The sequence below is a fragment of the Pelophylax lessonae genome, assembly GCF_965119305.1.
Source record: "Pelophylax lessonae genome assembly, chromosome: 5".
NCBI lineage: Eukaryota > Metazoa > Chordata > Amphibia > Anura > Ranidae > Pelophylax > Pelophylax lessonae.
In genome coordinates, this window is record NC_138772.1 from 169,754,038 (window position 1) to 169,779,306 (window position 25,269).

General features: G+C 40.1%; 1 protein-coding gene across 1 annotated transcript in view; it reads right to left on the minus strand.

Annotated features, from left to right (window-relative positions):
* GASK1A (golgi associated kinase 1A) overlaps nucleotides 1-25,269 on the minus strand; it is a 67,394-nt gene that overhangs the window by 24,254 nt on the left and 17,871 nt on the right. Inside the window, exon 2 of the mRNA XM_082258638.1 lies at nucleotides 20,236-21,627. Within this exon, the coding sequence (XP_082114764.1) occupies nucleotides 20,236-21,627 (1,392 nt within the window). The remainder of the gene's footprint in view (nucleotides 1-20,235; nucleotides 21,628-25,269) is intronic.

The following is a 25,269-nucleotide window of genomic DNA, read 5'->3' on the forward strand; positions in this document are numbered from 1 at the left end:
TAAGACACTATGCTAAATGTGTGATTTCGTCCAACATGGACAAAAGTGCTTTACACATAAAGGTAAGACGTACCCCTTTTTTCTATAATTTCTATAATTGTTCCACTGATTCCACTGATTACGTCGTTTATTGCCTCATCTGCCCATGCAAACTCCTCTGTGTTGGATGCACCATCAGACCCATGAGACAGCGCTTTGGCAAACATCGCCATCTCGTGGAGGGTGGTAGTGACCAACATAGTGTACTACGACATTTTTTGGAAGTCCATAATAAATCCTCGATGGGCCTCAGTGGGTGATTGAATCCATCTCTAGAGACTTACCCGAAGCTGAAGGTTTTTCCCGATTTTGTCTCCGTGATACTTTTTGGATATATACTTTGGATACTCTTGCTCCTCGAGGCTTAAACGAGGAATTAGATATACATACTATACTGTGATTTGTGTGGCTTTTATGTGGCTATGGCTGTTACTTATATATGGGAATCCTTTTTAGGTTCCAAATCCTTTTTTAGATCTCTGAGAACACCATCTCCAATTATCACTTGTAAGTATAGAGATATAAAAAGTCCCTTACATATATAATACCCTAGAACCAGTATTGGTAACTATAGATACGGTATATACACAGTTCCTTATACTTATATTACTCTTTTATCCTTTTCTTCCTCATCCCCCCTCCTTTTCCCCCCTTTTTATCCTCCCCCCGTCTGGATCTAAAGTTTCCTTATATATTTCTTACAGTGTATCTCAGATTTTCTAGATATCTGGACAGATATATGATTTTTTTCTTTTAGGACTGTGCATATATTTTTACGTACTTATTATTATTAGTACTTTTTAACTTCTTGCTATTAGCATAATATATACTTTTTTTTATATATGTGTATTTTTAAACCATATATATATGTGTATGTATATATATATATATATATATATATATATATATATATATATATATATATGTGTGTGTGTGTGTATATACATATATATATATATAAAGTATTCGGACCCCCTTACATTTTTCACTCTTTGTTATATTGCAGCCATTTGCTAAAATCATTTAAGTTCATTCTTCTTCCTCATGAATGTACACATAGCACCCCATACTGACAGAAAAACACAGAATTGTTGACATTGTTGCAGATTTATTAAAAAAGAAAAACTGAAATATCACATGGTCCTAAGTATTCAGACCCTTTGCTCAGTATTTAGTAGAAGCCCCCTTTTGATCTAATACAGCCAGGAGTCTTTTTGGGAAAGATGCAACAAGTCTTTCACACCTGGATTTGGGGATCCTCTGCCATTCCTCCTTGCAGATCCTCTCCAGTTCTGTCAGGTTGGATGGTAAACGTTGGTGGACAGCCATTTTTAGGTCTCTCCAGAGATGCTCAATTGGGTTTAAGTCAGGGCTCTGGCTGGGCCATTCAAGAACAGTCACGGAGTTGTTGTGAAGCCACTCCTTCGTTATTTTAGCTGTGTGCTTAGGGTCATTGTCTTGTTGGAAGGTAAACCTTCGGCCCAGTCTGAGGTCCAGAGCACTCTGGAGAAGGTTTTTGTCCAGGATATCCCTGTACTTGGCCGCATTCATCTTTCCCTCGATTGCAACCAGTCGTCCTGTCCCTGCAGCTGAAAAACACCCCCACAGCATGATGCTGCCACCACCATGCTTCACTTTTGGGACTGTATTGGACAGGTGATGAGCAGTGCCTGGTTTTCTCCACACATACCGCTTAGAATTAAGGCCAAAAAGTTATATTTTGGTCTCATCAGACCAGAGAATCTTATTTCTCACCATCTTGGAGTCCTTCAGGTGTTTTTTAGCAAACTCCATGCGGGCTTTCATGTGTCTTACACTGAGGAGAGGCTTGCGTCGGGCCACTCTGCCATAAAGCCCCGACTGGTGGAGGGCTGCAGTGATGGTTGACTTTCTACAACTTTCTCCCATCTCCTGACTGCATCTCTGGAGCTCAGCCACAGTGATCTTTGGGTTCTTCTTTACCTCTCTCACCAAGGCTCTTCTCCCCCCATAGCTCAGTTTGGCCGGACGGCCAGCTCTAGGAAGGGTTCTGGTCGTCCCAAACGTCTTCCATTTGAGAATTATGGAGGCCACTGTGCTCTTAGGAACCTTAAGTGCAGCAGAAATCTTTTTGTAACCTTGGCCAGATCTGTGCCTTGCCACAATTCTGTCTCTGAGCTCTTCAGGCAGTTCCCTCATGATTCTCATTTGCTCTGACATGCATTGTGATCTGGAAGGTCTTATATAGACAGGTGTGTGGCTTTCCTAATCAAGTCCAATCAGTATAATCAAACACAGCTGGACTCAAATGAAGGTGTAGAACCATCTCAAGGATGATCAGAAGAAATGGAAAACACCTGAGTTAAATATATGAGTGTCACAGCAAAGGGTCTGAATACTTAGGACCATGTGATATTTAAGTTTTTCTTTTTTAATAAATCTGCAACAATGTCAACAATTCTGTGTTTTTCTGTCAGTATGGGGTGCTATGTGTACATTCATGAGGAAGAAGAATGAACTTAAATGATTTTAGCAAATGGCTGCAATATAACAAAGAGTGAAAAATTTAAGGGGGTCTGAATACTTTCTGTACCCACTGTATATGTATATTTTTAACACTGTAACTTTTTATTATTGGCTTTCTATTATAATGGTCCTTTTATACAGTATTATTATATCCAGTGTTATTGATAATCATTTTTTTTGGGCTTGCTTCTATGCATACGATTGAATACATGGTAAAATGATTTTATGTGGTAATGTTGTCTAATGTGTGCTATATTGTCGCTTTTGCACAATTGCCACTGGCCATGTATCGTCTGGTGACTGACATTATACTCTGCATCTTCTTCCCCTTTTCATCTATGGATTAGGAACACACTCTATATATAATCGATAGGAAGTGTGTCTATTCCTATTCTACACCTGAAGAAAGAGCGCGCATGCTCAGTTAGAGCCCCGCGCACAATCAGAAACGCGTCGTGTTGCCTCAGTTCCCCGGTGATGTCACAAGCTTCTCCCCGCGCTGTGGTTCCCCTCACAGCCTCTGCCTGGGACCCAAAAGCATACAGGAGACGGCTGGAACCATTTACTCCTAGGCTATATATATATATATATATATATATATATATATATATATATATATACACAGTATATATAATATAAATATTATGTGATTGTGTATATAGGATTGTAAACAACATTTTTTTCTCCCTTTAGGCCCCTTTCACATGGGGGCGGATCCGTTTGGACAGACTCCCCTTGCTCCCATCTTATCCAACCTGCTGGACGGATGGCGAACATATCGCCATACGTCTGTTTTCAGCGGATTTTGTGGGATAAGGTGCCAGGCGGTTGTCAGCGGACACATTTGCTGAGATCTGCCTCCCTATAGAAGTCAATAGGTGGCCTGATTGGGTCCGCCTGAAAATTGGACAGGTGGACCCGATCGGTCCGATCGTGTGAAAAGGGCCTTATTGGTTGAACTAGATGGACTTGTATCTTTGTTCAAACAGACTAACTATGTAGCTATGTCACTTATATTTTTTTCAGAATGTTACAATTTTCGGAAGTATAAACGTACTTGGACACATTTCCTGAAGTGATTTCTTTACTAGAATGTGTGTATGGTTATTTGCTTTTTTTTTTTTTTTTTTTTTTTTTTTTTTTTTTTACAGACTACACACAGTAATTGCACTTAATTGAACCCAGAAAAAATACAAGTTTGTTGTTCTACCTTTCTAGGAAGTCTGACCTGCAAGTATCTTCAGAGTATGGCGGGGAGCTCAAAGAATGAATCTTTGACAGTCTGGGATGCAGTGTACACACCATGAAATAAATGAGGCTTAGTAATATGAGCCCAGACAAAAGACACTTGCTTCTCTGCTCGGCCTTCTGTTTAAAGAGCGGTTGAGAAGCAAATAGAGTCTGCTGGTTTAGGAAGACTGCCATACTTTAGACCAGTGAGCACATACAGAATGTGTGTTCAGCTAGAAACTCTCCCATAGCAGTTAACTGCACAGATTCATGGGAAAAGACCATTTAGCTGTTGGGGGGGATACATTGAAAAGCAAGCCATATTCAACAAGTATGTGAAATTCACGTAGTGCTGTGATAAAAGGGCATTCGAAACAAAAAGTTTGGAAAGCTATATCTAAAAAGGAGAGCTATGTTTGATTCAATATATAATTGAATATATAGTTCAAAGCTTATAATAGATTTTCAATGAAAAAAAAAAAGACAGCGCAAAACTACTATTATACTATTACCAATTACAAAAGTATTTTAACCACTTTACCACTAGAGCATTTTGCTGTCTTACGTCTGGGCCACTTTTTGCGATTCGGCGCTGTGCGAATTTAACTGACAATTGCGCGGTCATGCGACGCCGTACCCAAACAAAATTTACGTCCTTTTTTTCCCACAAACAGAGCTTTCTTTTGGTGGTGTTTGATCACCTGTGCGATTTTTACTTTTTGCGCTATAAACAAAAAAAGAGCGTTTATTTTGAAAAAATAACAATATTTTTAACATTTTTTTATATGAAATTCCCCCCAAAAAAGATGTAAAAAACAATTTTTTTTTTGAAATTTTTGGCCAATTTGTTTTCTGCTACCCATGTTTGGAAAAAAAAAATCGCAATAAGCGTATTTTGATTGGTTTGCGCAAAAGTTATTGCGTTTACTAACTAAGGGAAAGATTTATGTCATTTTTGGTGTTTTTTTTTTTAACGAGTAATGGCGGCGACCTGCGACTTTTTTTGCGGGACTGCGACATTGCGGCGGACAGATCGGACCCTTGACTGACATTTTTGACACTTTTGGGGGTACCAGTGTCATTACTGCAGTAATCAGTGCTATAAATATGCACTGTTACTGTAAAAATGACACTGGCAGGGAAGGGGTTAATTTTATTGGAGAGGGAGGGGTTAATGTATGCCTGGTGCTTACTGACGTGTGGGGGGGAGGTGACTATGTGACACAAGGACAGATTGGATGTTCAGCTATGCTGAACACTCCGATCTGTCACTCCCTGTCACTTAGGAGATCCGCCCGCTCTGTTTACACAGGCGGGCGGATCTCCAAACTGGATTTCCCGACGATCGGGGCAGAGCAGCGGCGATCGCCGCCGCTCCTCCCCTGGCCCAACTCCCGCTGTGAATGAAAACAGCGGGAGCGCGCCTACAGGGGAGGAGTCTAGCGACGTAGGTCTACGTCGCTAGACGATAACGAGCCACTGTGCCGCAGTAGCAACACAGTGGCTAGTGGGAAAGTGGTTAAACACTTCAATACCAGACATTTTTATCCCCTTCCCGCCCAGGCCAATTTTAGCTTTCAGGGCTTTGAATGACAATTGCGCGGTCATGCAACACTGTACCCATATGAAATTTTTATTGTTTTTTTTTTTTCACACAAATAGCTTCCTTTTGGTGGTATTTAATCACCATTTTATTTTTTATGTTTTGCAAAACAAACAAAAAAAAGACCAAACATTAGGAAATAAAATGCGTTTTCTCTGTTTCTGTTAAAAATAAGTTTGCAAATAAATAATCTTTCTTCATAAATTTAGGTCAAAATGTATTCTGCTTCATTTCTTGGGTGAAAATAACCCAAATCTGTGTATATTATTTTGTCTGTTGGAAAGTTATAGAGTCCACAAACTATGGTATAGATCTGAAAATGTATCAATCCTAATGTACTGATGGCCTACCTCATTTCTCAAGGCATGAAAATGTCAGGACAGTGCAGATATCCCCCAAATGGCCCCTTTTTAGAAAGTAGACAGTTAAAGATATTTAGTAAGAGGAATGGCATGTTTCTTGAAGTTGTAATTTTTTTGTCACAATTTTTTGGAAAATTAAGAAATTTAAAAACAGTACAGTGTCATCATATAACTGGTGTAGCGGTGATCAGGGACATTGTCTGGTGACAGTATGTAAAAAAAATAAAAATAAATAAATAGTATTTTTTCTTCAATTTTTAAAATACTTTTTTTTTACGTTTTTTTTTTAATTTTTTTTTACATATAGTGACCAGAGCAATACAGTTTTACCATAGGTACACTGTACTACTGTAGGAAAGTAATCAAACATTTTTTCTTTTTTTTTTTTTAAACACTATGGTTGCTTATAACTGTGAACTTTACAGTTATAAGCAACCATTCATTCAGTGTTTACTTTTGTGATTAGCTGTGATTGGCCACAGTTGATCACATGGTACATATGGGCTGTGATTGGCCCTGTCTATACCATGTGATGACTGTGACAGAGCTCTTTACAATAGTACAAAATGAAAGGCATGAATACCTGTTTTGATTGGTCACAGTGGTTACATGGTACCGGCAGAGTTGTATAAAGTACTTGAAACCCATACTTGAGTAAAAGTACAAGTGCACGAACAAAAAGTGACTTGAGTAGAAGTGGAAGTGCTCGATCAAAAAGTGACTTGAGTAGAAGTGGAAGTGCTCGATCAAAAAGTTACTTGAGTATAAGTACTAAAGTATTCAACATTTTTTGTACTTAAGTATTGCAAGTAGTTTTTTTTTAAATTTTGCTACTCAAGTACTGAAAGTAAAAGTACAAGTACTGTGTTATGTAGTTATTAAAGAAAGAAGTCAAAAGTTTGTTAATGGTAAAGTTATTAAAGAAAAAAGTCAAAAGTCAAAAGTACACATTACATTATACACATTTTTTTGAGCTAAATGAAACCTGCCATCTACTGTTCTGGAAGTGGTAATTTTTATAACTGTAACGAGTAACTATGCAGCACAAAAAAAAAAATACTGGAGTAGAAGTATTGAAATCATCGAAAAAATGTAGTGAAGTAAAAGTGGAAGTAGGAGAAAAAAATTCTACTCCAGGAAAGTACAGATACCGTCTTTCGGTACTTAAGTACAGTAGTGAAGTAGTTCTACTTAGTTACTATACATCTCTGGGTACCAGCAGTAGGCAGGTACAGTGATCTGTCATCTGCCACTTCCGGTGGACACAGTGGGTGACAGAGAGCAATCATTTAACCACTTCTGGACTGGAAGGTTTTACCCCCCTTAATGACCAGGCCATTTTTTGCGATACGGCACTGCATTATTTTAACTGACAATTGGCCTTCAAGATGCTGTTTGTTCACCAAAGTTCTCTAACTAACCTCTGAGGGCTTCACAGAACAGCAGTATTTATACTGAGATTTAATTACACACAGGTAGACTCTACTTACTAATTAGGTGACTTCTGAAGGCAATTGGGTCCACTATTTTTTAGTTAGGGGTATCAGAGTAAAGGTAGCTGAATACAAATGCATGCTACACTTTTTAGATATTTATTTGTAAAACATTTTGAAAAACATTTTTTTAATTCCACTTCACGGTTATGTGCCACTTTGGGTTGATTTATCACTATTTACTTTTTTCGTTGTAACATGATAAAATGTGGAAAATTGAATATGCATACTTTTCCAAGGCACTGTAATTGTTCATGTCAATGCTTGTAGGATGCACAGTCAGATTAAGACCCTAGGTAAGTTAGGAGCTTTGGGACTCCTCCTGCCAAGCCGCCCTCCCTATAAGGCTCCATGCACACAGGACATTCAAATAAAGTCTTTCTGGACATCAGATTGCTGGCAGGAAACTGCTGCTTTAAAAACACGCTTTTAACTGCGGTTTTAAATTGCGTTTATGCACGGTTTTCACCTTTTTTCAGCATTTTTGTAAAATTATACCAGCTTCCATTCAGCTCTGCAATGTAAAAAACGCCGAAGGCTGATAAAAGCGTTTTTTGTGGTCAGAAGAACTGCTCTTGAATGCGATTTTAGTGCGTTCAAACAACAGCCCATAAACTCCCCTCCTAAAAAACCTAAAAAAGCATTCATGTGTGCATTGACTCATAGAATAACATAGAGGGGAGTTTAAGGGCTGTTAAAAAAAAATGTCCAAACTCACAAAAACGTGAGTTTATCAGCTGCAGTGTGCATGAAGCCTAAATACACTGTGTTCATATATTCAAATAACACCCACATTTTTCCATCTTAAAGAAAGCTTCTTGTTTAATTTTCTATTATGTTGTAAACTACTTCCCTTTCTGCATCATTCCCTTACATCTAGTTTGACTGCAAGAGGTCTGCTTTCTGTACAAAGCCAGCTAGAGATGATGCGATTTTCTTTCGCAGAGCTATTATGGTCTCCTAGTAAATGGTCAGGGGAGCCATGCCCGCTGGGAGAACATATAGTGATTATTGCTAGCGACTATAGTCTCTGGAAATAATTGCATGAGAAATCCCTTGTGCTGGAGCGATTGATCAACTCGGGTACAATCAGCCTGCCTGTACATGGCTCAAATCTTGGCCAGTCTCTCCTGAACCAGTCGAGATTCGAACCAGCTATAGCTGGCTTAACTCCTAATTATCTAGGTTGTGACTTCTATATCAGCCACCACTAAATGGCAGACCGCGGGCCAAATACGGACCATGTCACTCTCCCATTCAGACCCCCGCGGTCCTGCCATTTAGGAGCTTTTTTCTTCCCCCTGCTGTCCCTCTGTAATCCTCACAGAGCTGACAGCGGGAGGCGGGACAGTTCTGGATGGAGGGCAGAGCTGCCGAGGTTAAGAAGCAGGTGATTGGCTGCTAGGATGAAGGGCAGTCCTAGCAGCCAATCACTATCTTGCAAAGCCCGCCTCCATCCAGACAGCGCAGCATGTCTCCCTCCGATCCATCTGTGTAAGGTAGGACAGTGAGGGGGATGAAGTTACACAGGGCTAAGGACTAAATGTGGGGGGGGGGGGGGGGGAGATGCAGAGGATTGCAGTGGTGAGGCTGGGGACATTAAAGTGGGGGGAGCTGAGGACTGGAATGTGGGGGAGCTGAGGACTGGAATGTGGGGGGACTGAGAACTGGAATGTGGAGAGACTGAGGACTGAAATGTGGGGGAGCTGAGGACTGGAATGTGGGGGGACTGAGGACTGGAATGTGGGGGACTGAGGACTATAACGTAGGGGAACTAAGGACTGGAATGTGGGGGAGCTGAGGACTGGAATGTGGGGGACTGAGGACTGGAATATAGGAGGAAGGCTGAGGACTGGAATGTGGGGGAGCTGAGGACTAGAATGCGGGGGGAGCTGAGGACTAGAATGTTGGGGGGGGCTGAGGATTGGAATGTGGGGGAGCCGAGGACTGGAATGTGAGTAAGCTGAGGACTGGAATGTGGGGGGGCTGAGGACTGGAATGTGGGAGAGTTGAGGACTAGAATGTGGGGGGAGCTGAGGACTGGAATGTGGGGGGAACTAAAGACTAGAATGTAGGGGAATTAGGACTGGAATGTAGGGGAGCTAAGGACTAGAATGTGGGGGGAACTAAAGACTAGAATGTGGGGGACTGAGGACTGGAATGTTGGGGAGCTGAGGACTGGAATTTTGGGGGGCTGAGGACATCAAAGTGGGGGGGGGAGCTGAGGACTGAATGTGGGAGAGCTAATGACAAAAATTTGGGGGGACTGAGGATTGGAATGTGAGGGGAGCTGAGGACTGGAATGTGGGGGAGCTGAGGACTGAAAGGTGGTGGAGTTGAGGACTGGAATGTGGGGGGACTATGGACTGGAATGTGGGGGGATTGAGAACTGGAATGGGGGACTGAGGCCTGGAATGTGTAGTACTGAGCACTGGAATGGGGAACTGAGGACTGGAATGTGGAGGGACTGAGGACTGGAATGGGGGACTGAGGACTGCAATGTGGAGGGACTGAGGACTGAATTGTGGGGGGGACTGAGGACTGTAATGTGGGGGAGCTAAGGACTGGAATACAGGGGGGGGGACTGAGGACTAGAATGTGGGGGAGCTGAGAACTGGAATGTGGGGTGACTGAGGACTGGAATGTGGGGGGACTGAGGACTGAAATGTGGGGGACTAAGGACTGGAATGTGGGGGGAGCTGAGGACTGGAGTGTGGGGGAGCTGAGAACTGGAATGTGGGGTGACTGAGGACTGGAATGTGGGGTGACTGAGGACTGGAATGTGAGGGGAGCTGATGACTGGAATGTGGGGAGCTGAAACCTGGAATGTAGGGGAACTGAGGACTAAAATGTGGGGGAAACTGAGGACTGGAATGTGGGGGGAGCTGAGGACTGAAATGAGGGGGGAGCAGAGGACTGGAATGTGGGGGGAGCCGAGGACTGGAATGTGGGGGGAGTGAGGACTGGAATGTGGGGGAATGGTGTAAATAGGGGCAGAGGACATTACTGGTAATGGGGGTTGATGTCAAGGAAGTGTGAAAACACTACTGTGAAAGGGGCGGAGGGGTATGATGTAAAGGGGTAGCTGAGGACACTCATCAAGAGGGGATCTTGATGTGAAGGGGGAGGGGACTGTGATGTGCAGTGGGGACTGAGGACGTTGATGTAAGAATGGGTTAAGATCTGTGCATGTGCATTAGATGCACACATCAAGGGCTGCACAAACTGCAGGAAACACAGAAAGAAGTCCTTTGCCTTTTTTAAAAAAAATTGCGCCACACCAAGCCGCATGGTGCTGCAGCAACATGCCGCTTGGCGCACGTGAAAATGCCCAATGGTACAGACATGATATTCAGACCCCTGCTAGAAGAAAACTTTACTGACCGGACCTCAGTGAATTGTAATTCAATACCCCTGTCCTATATTATGTATAAACTTCTCTCACATCCTTAAAGAGTGCCATGTCTTTTACAGTTTGTATTGTTTCTTTATGCTCAATTTCAATATAACATTTTCTACCTTTTGTATTACTTCTTTACACATAAGAATTCCAGGCATCAATATGATATACATTACAGTTAACTATGTATATGAAATACCAGGCCGTTGCCCCTGTCAGCTGGAAATCACTCAAAGTGGTTGTAAACACTCACATATACCCAGTGAAGTGAACAGCCTCAGATGATACACAGAGATGAAACACATCCTCCTACATAAGTTCTCCTTGTATGTCTGCTGTCTTCCTCTTTCTACACTCTTTGTAAAGTGCAGATTGTGTTAAAAAATCTTTCTTCTTCTTTCAGCAGCACATAGGGGTGGGTGGGGACACTGGGCTTACACTGTGTGAGAGCTGATTGGAGGACAGGGACACACCCCCTCCACATAGGCAGAAGAATGAAGGAACAGGCAAAGCTGTATTATGAATAGACAAGCTCCCTGCTAATCTCCCTCTAAACTCCCTCATGTGTCCGAGAACTTGTCAGAAATGACTTATGCTGATAACAGAGGAACGAAGCACCAGAGAGAAATGGCACTTAGAGCTTTGGAGAGAGATAAGTAAAGGCTGCACATATGTGCTTAGTTCAATTTTCATATGAATGGGGTGTAGCCGGAAGCAGAACAGTTACCTGACACTGCAGACTTTTTCCCTGCTCTCCCAGACTGTCTCTGTGCTCCCCTAGTGTTGGTCTCGGATTTCATGCATCATACTCCTGAGACAGGAATAGAGCATTATGGAAACTGTAGTCTCCTGAAAAGATATTACTGCACTGCTGCACTGCTTATGGACTATACCTCCCAGCAGGCTATTCGCTTCAGGGGGGAATTGTGGGAGAGACTATAAAGGGATCTGCTGATAAGACCCACGCACTCTTGCTTCCCGGGATCCATTGTGTGTTCATCGGTCCGCTGCCGATAGAGAGAGGACTGCGGCCTACTGCACGCCACCCAGCTGTTTGAAGACTCACCCAGGTGGGACGGACGACGCTTGCTACGTCGCGGACATCCCTGCAGCATCGCTGTTGGTATCGAAGTCGGTGGGGCTCACTGACAGCAGAGCACAGCCATCTCTGTGTCTCATAGTCTGGAGAGTTGATTTGCTCGGTTCTCCAGGGTCAAGAGGGATAAGAGGGTCATGAGGATTGGTGAGAGAGCACCTGCTCAAAGTACAGTTATCAACTGCTACTATATCTCTTAAACACTGTATACAAACACCCTACATTTGGATCAGTTAGTGGATCATCATTAATCAGAACCAGCTATCTTGCATTGCTTTTCTCACACTGTCCTACACTTGGGAATCGTCTTTTCTTTGAGCTCCAACTGCCGGTGAAGATAATAGAAAGGCCTTGCATTTTGAACATTGCTATTTTATTACTTTTAAAGGGGACACGCTACTGGTATTTAGATTACCTCATCTTTCATTAGGATACAGGTACTATAGGGCGGTCTGTGGTTCCCCTTTAGTAGGAGTATTTCATATAGCAGTTCATAGCTTTCTGAGAGATTCATTTACTTACTGTCATATACTGTGTATATTGGTGTTATTTGCTTGTTACTATAACTGGTACAGAAGAACATGCAACTACAAGCAACCCTCAAGGGGGCAAGTGCTACAGGGGTTTACAACCATTTTAAGTAGACACCACTGCTTCAGTGATCTAAATGATCCCAGGAGGCTGCACAAGCAGTGGTACACAGCGGCTTCAGAGTGATCTGGCAGCACGTCATCAGGGGCCAACTTCAACAACCTAGAAAACACAGGCAGGCTCCCAATGCCAAAGGAATGGAGAATGGTAAAGCAGGACCCGATGTTGGACAGTAATAACAGCAGAAAAAAAGCTAGATTTAATGTGCATTTGAAGACATTCTTTAGCCATTAGGTATCAGCCTAGATCACTTTGTGGGCCATCTACTCTACTAGGATGGGTAATCACAGCAAGACACTTTCAGTGCCAGCTCATCTCAGGAGTAGTCCCCTCCCTCCTATTGTCGATTGATGGCGAAAAGGCCTTCGATAGGGTGGACTGGGACTTCATGAAGGAAACAATAAAAAAGTTAGGGATTGGATTAAAAATGAGGCAATGGATAGAGGCTCTATACAACAAACCGACAGCAAAAATTTAAATAAATGGAGGATTGTCAGAGGGCTTTGAGATGAGCAATGGGATGAGACTGGGATGTCCCCTGTCCCCCCTATTGTTCATATTAACCCTAGAACCTCTATTAGCAAAAATAAGACAAAATAAGGATATAAGTGGAGTGAAGGTGAATCAGGATGAACACAAGGTAGCAGCATATGCGGATGACTTATTATTTTACATTACGAATCCCAGGATTACACTCCCAAACATCCAAAAATAATTAAAAGAATATGGAAAATGATCAAACTTCAAAATAAATCCAATAAAATCTGAAATTCTCAATATCAGTTTAAACACTCAAGAAGAACAGACACTAAAAGCCTACTTCCCGTATACCTGGGCAAAAACCAAATGAAAATATTTAGGGATATATATAACACCACAAATCGGAAAAGTATATCAAGCTAATTTTATACCTTTATTAAATGAGATAAAAACAGATATAACAAGGAGATCAAATAATCAAATCTCATGGATCGGTAGAATAAACGTAGTTAAGATGTTTATACTACCCAAGATTCTGTACAAATTTTCTCTTTTACCAATAAATATTCCTCCATCCTTTTTTAGGGTAATGAAAACTTTATTAACAAAATATATATGGCAGCGGAAAAACCCAGGGTACAATATAAGATTCTCACAAGAGGTAAAGCACAAGGGGGATTAGCCACCCCGGATATAGAAAGGTATTATAGGGCGGTAATTATTACACGAATGATTGATTGGACAAAAGAAGCAACGGGGAAAAGATGGGTGGAAAAAGAATGCGCACAAAATAATACTCACTTACACAAAACAATATGGATACCACCAAAATATAGGGAAACACAAGGTGCACATGAATTTACAAAGGTTGTTCATAAAATATGGGATAGGGTTAATAAACAATTGAAATTAGAATATAACTCACCAATGATATCACTAAATGGCACAAAATATTTCCCACCAGGGAACGAGGAGAAATTTGGAAAATGGATTAGTAGCACTCAATTAATTAAAGGATATACTTCACAAAGGTCGTATCAAGACATTTCAAAATTTAAAGCAAAATAATAAAGATATAAGATTAGATGAATAAAGATATCTCCAATTGTGCCATTTTGTTAAATCATTACCACAACCGATTAGATCGGAAAAAACTCTTAACACTATTGAGAAATTAAGTTACACTTCCACTGAAAAACATGGAGTATCAAAATATATAGAATCAGAGATGTATAGTAACGAAGTAGAACTACTTAAGCACTGTACTTAAGTACCGAAATGCGGTATCTGTACTTTCCTAGAGTAGAATTTTTTTCTCCTACTTCTACTTTTACTTCACTACATTTTTTCGATGATTTTGATACTTCTACTCAAGTATTTTTTTTTTTGTGCTGCATAGTTACTCGTTACTTTTAAAAAAATTACCACTGCCAGAACAGTAGATGGCAGGTTGCATAAAGCTCAAAAAAATGTGTATAATGTCATTTGTAAATCAGCGCATACGAAAATAAAGGCTGTGTATAATAAAAGCTGCTATACCAAATCTTTCCAATAAAAAGAAAATATGAAACAAACAAATAAATGGTGCTACAGCGCTTAAAGTGCATCAAGAAACTACTAACAAACACAGGTTAATCATTTGAATAAATCATTTGAAATAATAAAAACAATATGATGTTCATACTTTTGACTTCTTTCTTTAATAACTACATAACACAGTACTTGTACTTCTACTTTCAGTACTTGAGTAGAAATTTTTTTTCAAAACTACTGGTACTTTTTACTTTTAGTACTTAAGTAGCAAATTTTTTGAAAAAACTACTTGCAATACTTAAGTAAAAAAAATGTTGAATACTTTAGTACTTCTACTTAAGTAACTTTTTCTGCGAGCACTTCCACTTCTACTCAAGTAATTTTTTGATCGAGCACTTGTACTTTTACTCAAGTAGAAATTTCGAGTACTTTATACAAGTCTGTATAGAATGTTGACGGAATGGCACTGTCTGGAGAACCCTCCATTCATAGTAAAATGGGAGAACGAAATCGGGGCACAATTATCTAAACAAGAATCAGATATTGTATTAAAGATGGTGGGGTCTGTAGCCACAGATGTTAGCACAACAGAATTAAATTACAAATGTCTGTTAAGATGGTATTTTACACCAGAAGTAATAAACAAATATCAACCAGACAAAACAGATAAATGTTGGAGGATCTGTGGAAATACCAGAACAATGTTTCACATGTTCTGGTATTGCCCAAAAATTAGAGAATTTTGGATAAAGGTCCGACAAATCATCAGTGAAATCACAGATATAATAATTCCAAATGACCCATGGGTATGTCTATTTCACAACACGACATTGTCATTAAAAAAATATAAAATAACTCTGGTCCCAACCTTATTAAACGCAGCAAAGGGGACAATCCCAAAAATGTGGAAAGAAACAGAAAGCCCAAAATTAAAGGAATGGTGTAACAGGATAAATTATATCTTTAATATGGAATACATCAGTAATACCCTAAAGGAGATTCAACGCATAAACATCTTCGGAGTGAAGGAAAAACAGAATGAAGAAGTTGTATAGGAAAAAGGGAGAGGAGGTATGTGAGGGGGGGGGGGGGGATAAGTAAATGGGATAAAAGTACCAAAAGATATATTGTAGTGTATGTTTCTCTCTTTATGTGTTTTCTTTTTCGATTCCTTTTTTTTTTTTCACATGGGAATCTGTATCTGTATGTGGTATACATGTTAAATTTTATATCCTAAATAAAATAAAAATTTTAAATATGAAAAAAATCTCAGGAGTAGTACAAAGTAATAGCCATAATATGACATGGTTGAGCCCCCTTTCCTCTGCTGGAACCTTTAGGTTTTAGAATAATCAGCTCTGTGATGATTTCCTCCAACCTATAGGTACCTTTTAACCACTTGCCGACCGCCGCACGACTATCTACGTCGGCGGTCAGCCCCTCACAGGCAAAATAACGTTGGTGCTACGTTGCTTGCTTGTGAGGGACTAGGGAGCGAGCGCGCGCCGCCGGAGGCGAGCTCCCGCTCCCGCGTGGTCACGGACCCCCCCGCGTGTGTGACCAGCGGACCCGATGTCCGCCGGCCACTCGGCGATCGGCGGGGGAGAGGGAGAATGTCAGGCAGCTTGTGTAAACAAGCGACCTGTCATTCTCCTCGCTGTAAAGACACTGATCACATGGATCTACTATGTAGATCCGTTGATCAGTGTCCTTACAGCTCAAGCCACAGCCAATCACAGTAGAAAGCACGCCCCTAGGGACACACACAGCCCCTCCCTCTCAAATAAAGTTAACCCCTTCACTACCAGTGTATTTTTAAAGTAACAGTGCATATATATAGCACTGATTACTGTAGAAATGTCACTGGTAACCCCAAAGTGTCAAAAATGTCAGTCATGGGTCCGATCTGTCCGCTGCAATGTCGCAGTACCGCAAAAAAATCGCAGATCGCCGCCATTACGCGTTAAAAAAAAAACAACAAAAATGACAAAAATCTTTCCCTTTGTTAGTAAACGCGATAACTTTTGCGCAAACCAATCAAAATACGCTTTTTGCGATTTTTTTTACCAAACATAGGTAGCATAAAACAAATTGGCCGAAAATGTTAAAAAATTTTGCTTTTTAAATTTTTTTTGGGGGAATTTCATATAAAAAAATGTGAAAAATATTGCTATTTTTGCAAAATTGACGCTCTTTTTTTGTTTATAGCGCGTGATCAAAAAATCGCACAGGTGATCAAATACCACCAAAAGAAAGCTCTGTTTGTGGGAAAAAAAGGACGCCAAATTCGTTTAGGTACAGCGTTGCACGACCGCGCAATTGTCCGTTAAAGTCACGCAGTGCCGAATCGCAAAATACCCCCTGGTCGGAATGGGGGTAAAATCTTCCGGGGCTTAAGTGGTTAAAAGCCAACAAAAATCAAAGAGGCATAGCAGGTTTACCTTAATTTTTTTTAAATGATGAGTTATCTTTAACTGCTTTTAACTGCAGTAAAAAAAACAGTAATCCAACAGTGCCTCTAGGGAAGTGACTTCAAAAAGAATGCAAAGTTTACCTCAATAACTTCTGTATAACTTAGTAGTGAAACAGTCCAGAAGGAAACGCTTAGCTATATTACTACCATGTGCCCCCTGTTTGTACTCAATGAAAACACGCATTCCAGTACTGATCTTGAATAATTTCATAGACCTGACGTAGTAGAGGCTTTGCAGGAAATGTATTAGAGTAAAATAGCAAATAGATACTACCAGCTGTACAAGTTGATACTACATATATTTTAAAGAGGTACATAACTGCACGGGGAATGCAATGTTGTTAAAGTCTACTTAATTTCAGGATTCAGGTCAGGTTAACACTGGTACAACACAACTGTTGTACGACTGATGCCAGGTCCATATCTCCGATGGGGTGACCGAAGTCTGCTATCCCAATCTTGGATCCCAGTAGTGGTTTGGACGTGTTCACAGGAAGGAAGCACTATCCCACCGCTTTCCACCAATGTGACGGGACCGACCCACAGTGTGCTTGTGTGCTTCCATCCAGATTCTACTTCCTTCAGTCTTGAACATAGATATTATAGCCACCCTACATATAAGACTAGCCAAGAAAAGCTTGTAATAGATCTTGAACCCTTTATTAAACAAACTCACACAGAATATATACCTCACCAGGTCAGGTGAGCCTGATTACATTATCCTATGCAGATGAAATTGTATACAGGAACAAAATTAACCTGAGCTAAGTAACTAGCCATCTGGACAAAAAGAGATAAATTGGAATCCACACCCAGACAATGCTATAATTAACATGCTAATTAACTCAGCACTTAAACCAGCCTGGATGACCAGACTACCAGCAACAAGGTTAAAACAAAATACATTACACATTATGCTAAGTATAAACACAGAACACCTTATTAAACAGACAATAGCAGGAGACCCCAGTAGCAGACTGTCTGGCTTCAACTTAAAAAAGTCTGTGAGGCAAAGCTCATACAATGTTCTATCATTCTGATACAGTGGAATTAATGTATCATAGATTTCTTGAGGGAAATTGTGAATAAATAATACTGTCACATTCTCAGTGTCCATTAAGTAGTTGCCCATTATTTTCTCAGACACCCTGTGCCCCTGATAGACACAGGGTGACTTGCACATAAGAGGGACCTGGGAAGCTGAGACATGGATTTCCCAACCTCTCTAAGGTAAGCTGGGTTCTACGGGCACCCCAATCAAAGTAACTCCCGCCACACCATTGACACCACATGACAGGTCCCGGAAGACTGTGGGACTAGTCACAGAGCGCTGTGCCGCTTGTGCATGCGCAGTGGGGACCCAGCTGTCACAGCTGGGTGCCCATAGTAAAGATGCTGGTGCCGCCGAGGGGAGGACATAGGGAGAAAATGGCTGGGGTGAACACACCGCTGGATCATGGGGACAGATGAGTGTATGTTTATTTAAAGTCAGCAGCTACAGTTTTTGTAGCTGCTGACTTTTAATTTCCACTTAAGAGATTGGAGCTCCACTTTAATGAATAAAACACAGGGAAATGAGCATGTAATTCAGAGATGTACTAAATATGTATTTTTCATTTTGCCTTTACATATACTTAAAGCAAATAGTTTTTTGCAAAGTTTCTTAACCACTTGCCGACTGCGCACAGTATATTTACTGTGGCAGTCGGCCCCGGCCAGGCAGAGTGACGTAGATCTACGTCGCTCGCCTGTCACTCCTTCTAGAGCCAATAGCGGGCGAGCGCGCCGCCTCCGAGGCGCGCGCCCGCCGAGGCTCGTTCACGGAGGAGTGCGGGAGTGTGACTGGTGGACCCGATGTCCGCCGCTCACACTACGATCGCTGGTACAGCGGGAGAAAGACAGAGCGGCTTATGTAAACAAGCCGCCTGTCTGTTCTCCCTGTGTAAAAATGAAGATCAGACGGTTCTACTATGTAGAACCGTTGATCTTTGTTTTTACACCAATAGCATTGTCCCACTACAGTTAGAAGCACGCCCCTAGGACACACTTAACCCCTCCCTGTCCAATACTGTTAACCCCTTCCCTGCCAGTGTCATTTTTGCAGTAACAGTGCATATATATAGCACTGATTACTGCAGTAATGTCACTGGTACCCCCAAAAGTGTCAAAAATGTCAGTCAAGGGTCCGATCTGTCCGCCGTAATGTCGCAGTAACGCAAAAAAAATCGCAGATCGCCGCCATTACTCGTTAAAAAAAAAAAACACCAAAAATGACAAAAATCTTTCCCTTTGTTAGTAAATGCGATAACTTTTGCGCAAACCAATCAAAATACGCTTTTTGCGATTTTTTTTACCAAACATAGGTAGCGTAAAACAAATTGGCCGAAAATGGTAAAAAATTTTGATTTTTACATTTTTTTGGGGGGGAATTTCATATAAAAAAAGTGAAAAATATTGTTATTTTTGCAAAAATTACGCTCTTTTTTTGTTTATAGCGCGTGATCAAAAAATCGCACAGGTGATCAAATACCACCAAAAGAAAGCTCTGTTTGTGGGAAAAAAAGGACTTGAAATTCGTTTAGGTACAGCGTCGCACGACCGCGCAATTGTCCGTTAAAGTCACGCAGTAAAAAATCGCAAAAAACCCCCTGGTCTTTTAGCAGGAAAATTCTCCGGTGGTAAAGTGGTTAACTGGGATGCTGTCAGTAACAGCAATTCCCACCATTGGCTGACAATACTACGTATTGCAATGCAGTGACTTAGTGTTGTTAGCCTGCAGCAGAAAGTGATTTTACTGGCAGGATCTCAAGGTATGAAACTTTGCAACAGATTCACAAAAAAAGATTTGTTTAAGAAGAGTATACAGTGAGGCATACGTAATTGACACGTATACTCAAAAATGGTTTTGGGATTGCCATACACCTTAAAAATCTTGCTGCTTTTTGACTTTTTTAAATAAATGTATGTGGAAAAGAAGCAATACAACAGTATATAAAATAGTTTATATTTCAATGTATTAAAACACTAGGAGCAGTTCTGGCCCACAGAAAATTAGGCATTGTATAGGAGGAACCTAGCGGGGGGGGGGGGGGGGATTAACTGGTATAGGGCACTTATCTGGCCAACTAAAATGTAGGGAAACGAGTATTTCATTTCTAAAATGGTTGCCAATATAAAAGTTAACAGTCATGTAAATATAGGTGGAGAACAACACATGTTTCCAGTGTATTGATCGCATGTTGGGGAAAACATATATAAAGTCATTATGTTTAACACTTAAATCATACATTGATCATTCTCCTCTAAATTTTCCTTTGAGATGCCTATGTGTATATGGTTTACTGATCTGAATGGATATAAAATATCATACCTGCAGGAGAAAATCAAACAAAGCCAACTTGCCCCATTCTGTGTGCTTGATGCCCACGCATGGTGGAGTATCAATAGGTGTGACAGAGTCTTCCATGCCACATCTATGTTTCAGCATTTCCTGATATGCCAACCAACCTACATCGTGAGAGTTCTGGTCATTGTTAGTGTCATTTAAGTGCTTGATGTCTGGATCCCACCATACAATAGGCCTTGCAGCGCCATTAGTATACTTATATGGCAGTAAGTCACTTGTAAATATTCGAGCGATGGTTGGAAGACTGCGATTTAGTCCTAACACTCTATCAAGGTGAAATGCTAACACCTCATATAAATCATTGGGTCTTTTGATTAATCCACATGACCCCTGTGTGCAGTGACTCTTTCTTTGGCAACTGCCTCCTAGGTGGCTTTGACACAAAGCAACTTTAAGAACCTGTCCATGTGCAGGAATCCTGGACTTTGCAACAATCTCACCCTCTGCCAATAACTTCATCTTCTGTAAATCATCAGAAGAAAACCATGGGGGAGAATTTTCTAGGAATGCTTCACTTTTTACTTGTGCTGGCTTTGAATGAAATTTCAAGCAGTCTGATCTCAAATGTGGTTCTTGTTTTGTTAAAGTATCCTGGAAAAAAACGGTTTTACTGCTCAAGTTTTCTCTGGCATTTTCCCCATTCTTCACAGCGTCTGCTTTCGATGAGTTTGGAAACTTATCTAATGGAACTACGTGTTCGTCAGTTTTCTGAATATCTGGCAGAACAGGAGGGTCATTTTTAAATTCGATGTGCACTTTACTTTTAGCAGTTTGTACTGACTTATTCTTACGCAAAGCAGGTTTTGGGAAGATGCTCCTTTGTTTCAGGTTTTGGAGATCCTTGCCAGTAAGGAGACCGATCTCATCTTTTGGAAACTTTTCTATAAACATATTTACATTGGCTCTTAGTGTAATATTCTTTGGTCTAATTCTTGTGGCATTTCTTACAGTACGTGAAGATTTTTTGGCCACAGACCTTTTATCTTTGGTTTTATAATGGTTGATTTTCCTTTGTGGTTGCTTGCTAAGCTGTTCTAAACTCTTCTTCTCCTTGCAGTCGCGGCTGCTGTTAGTATGTATCTGCAAGTCTTGGTGGTATTTCTGCAGGCCAGATTCCCAGCTTCTGTGGTTATTATTTTGGGCAAGTTTAGGGATAAAGTCCATAGCGTCAGCCCATAGGCGTTTGTGTCGAACCACTTTCCTGTGTTGTATTTTCTGCTGGAAATCAATGTTTTCAGCTATGTCTGCTGGCAATGCAGGAAAACTGTTAATTATCACCAACGAAAAGGCAAACAGGAAGAAAAACCCTGCAATAGGCCTCCTCTTCAAACACATTCTGAACCACAATCTCAGGGCCTAAAAGAAGAATCAAAGGCATTACACTTATTAGTAAAATTAACATATTATATTCTATAATATATTATATATTAATATTCATTGATAGTTGACATAGCTGTTACCGTTTTAGTCAAACTGTCAAATGTAAATATCTACAAAAAAAGTGAATGCATAGTTTATCTGCATTTAAGCACTTCATACTTTGGATTTATTTCATACAAGATATTTATAATATTTTTAAACTCTTAACTCTAAGTCCAGTAACTCGATTTTAAGCTACAGGGGGAAACGAGACTGTTGCTGAATCAGTACATTACATTCACCTTCATGTCCTCAACCCTTCAATTTTCTTCTCGATAGTGAGTCATATAGACTGTGGGCCGCTGCTTGGACCTTGATTTCTCCACCCCTAGGTATGTAGGTGCAGCCCATAGATCCCTGGAGGTTCTCTGATGAAAATTTATAAACATCAGATAAGAGAACTTTAGATTGCATAATTTATTATTACCAATTTATTCACCAATATACCTTTAATGCTTACCTTTGACTTGCAGTTAATAGTTTTATTTAGAGCTATCCTTAGAGATAACCCCCACTTTAAGAAATACAATCATTCTGTAATTTAATATTATCAAAATTACCTCTACATTTCAATTTGATGCCACTTTGATTTCATATAAATTCTCTAAAATAGCAATGTTAAATTATTTGTCTCAACTCTGTAACTGCTACTTTGTCTGGACAGCTTGGTCTTCTAAAGTAAGTTGAAAAAAAACAGACGTCACAAGGATGTTTGTCTGTTAAAAAAAAAAAGGAGTGAATGTTATATTGTATTAAATTAGTGAAATTTATTATTTCCACATTTATTACTCTGAAACTAAGAAGATCTAAAGAATATCTTTAGCTCAAGTCTTTTTTTCCCTGGATTTTGGCAGTAGGATAGATACATAATTCAAGCCACCAGCCAAAGCATAATCTTCTAAAGAAAAACTTCATTGTTCATTAAATGTTATGTAAGGTCTGTATAGACCATAAACCACAGAAAACAACCAGGAATTGGCTGAATTTTTCCAACATAAATGATTTAGGTTTTGAGATTATATGTTAGAATCTTTTTCCATTCTAAATAGGATTGTGCTAAAATCTTTGGCATAACTTGACAATTTATTACCATGTTTTGTATCTTAAAGGGTCAGCCCATCATTTTTATTTGTGGAGTATGCTGTTCTAAATCATCTACCAGCTTTATTTTTTTTCTGTAGGACTTAAAGTGAACCTGTATTCCAATATAAACTTTAAAAGTAAAAGAACTACCAAGGAGCAGATACCATACAATGCCATTCTTACATAGAAGTATCTCTTTTGTGCCCCTCATTTATTTTAGCTTTTTTTTTTATTTATCACTGAGGCCTGACATTCCCTGACTTTATGGTTAAGCCCCATTTCATTTCAAGTCGGCATAAAAATACACTTTAAGTGGTAAGATGTCCCCATTATATGTCATGGTATGGTTTCTACCCACATTGTAGTTTCACTCCTTCTGTTAAAAAAAGAACATGAGTAATCTTCCTGTTGTATTCTCAGTTATTTAATATAAAAGGTAACGAGAAAAGAGAGAGCTTATAACTGTTGCAAGGTCCTGGAAACTCAAAGGCAGAAGACCCATCAATGAAATCTGTAAAGTCAACTTAGAATGTTAAAAGGGGGTACTTGCCATGCAGATCCAGACCCTGCCCTGCCCTAAAGGGGATCTATGGGGATCCTGGCCTGCTATAAGGGGGGTCATATTGGCTATATACAATATATATATATATACATTTTTTTTTTCAGGGAGTGCCTGGAGTACCTGGTGGTGGTAAACCTGGTAGCGCGGGAAATATAGGTGAAAGGTAAGACTAGAGAGGGATCTATGGGCACCCTGGCCTGCTCTAAAGAGGGATCTATGGGGCCCCTGCTCTAAAGGAGATCTTTGGGGGGCCCTGCCTGCTCTAAAGGGGGATCTATTAGGGCAAAAAGGGGCGGAGCATGAGTGATCTTAAAATGATGCCCCCCCCCCCGAAAAAAGTTCTGCGGATGCCCATGGTATTAATAGCAGAATAAATAAATGAGCCCATATGTACTGCATATCGTTATGTGTTTATGCACAATCCAGTCTTTCTCTTTTGTATTTCTCTTCTATAAGATCATCTGATGTGGGGAATTTTATATGGTCTTGGTAGTTTCATTCACTTGTTTGGCACTTAACATTCATCAGATAAGGTGTTCTATATTCCAGAAATGTTGTGGTTTTGGATATACTCTTGGTAATTTATTTACTTTAATCAATGTGTTTCTTTGCTTTATGCATGGCCTTATTAAATAATTATTGCTATGTTCAGTATTTTACCTTATCTATCAGTTTAATATTCTCTTTATGTTGGCTGCTTTCCAAAACGACAAATCAATGTTAGTGTATCCTTCCACTTTAGGAATAGTTGTTTTTCCAATAACATGTTGGTTGAAAGTTACTGACCATGTAATTTATTCAATACTTAAAATAAACCTTATGGAAATAACCCAAATGAACCAGTTTACAGGAGAGCACGTCCAAACCTCAGCGTCCGCCAAGAGGGTCGCTGTGTACTTAAACATTTTCACTGGCAGGTCTATACTTTGTGGATATCAACTGACCACTTACACTCAGTCTTAAGCCATATATGAGTGATATTATTATCGTAATATATTTATGTTTTATAGCAACATCTGGAGGATGGTGGTTTTCCAGACACCTTCTATATTTTGTAATCAGTCATCTTCTGACTACAATAAGGCACACTGTATTTTATGATGATGTAGCGAGTAGCGACTAGTTGTTTAGCCTTGTTCCGCAACAGAGCAGTACAGAGACAGTACTTTTAGTACCTTCCTAAAGAAGAACTGTACCACCCATATTCATTTTTAATTTCCTTTCCCCTTCTATACTGTTTTCTTTGTTATCCTCAAAAAACATACTTACACGTTACTGCTTTGCCCTATTGTAATCCAACGCACCACTGCTGCCCATCAGGTACCGTACCACATTATTCTGCTCCTGCGTTATCCGGCTGTCTCTTTCTGGTTCTTGCAGCCAGCCCCCTAGTTCTTGCATAATGCGTTGTAAATCTAAATATTTTTTTTCACATAGGGAGGGTATGTGCGTTGCCTTCATCCCTATACTAGTGATGCATGCGAAAAAAAACCTCATGAATTTGGGACTTTATGGCAACAATGAGACTACATTTTCCGAATTAAACTATATAAATATATAAAATCCATGTCTTTATTCAAAACATATTCATGTTTGACAATTAAGCAAAACAATCCTTAGATTTTGAGGCAGATACATGTAATGAACAATAGTTCTACATAATGTGTTGGGCTACTTATGAGTGGTACATTGTTCCAACGCGTTTCAAAAAACATATATATATCTTCATCAGGGCCTTGCAATGTTGCCTGTGAAAAGCACAACAAACAGTAAGCTACAAAGTTTCCAAAAAATGTGAAAAAACAACAAGCAATAATACTGTATGGAAATAATCCCATATATAATACATAATTTCATATATGCAGGTGAAGCAGTGTGCACTAAGTATCTTGGCGACATCCCACACATACCTGTAACCCCTTGCCCGGACACAG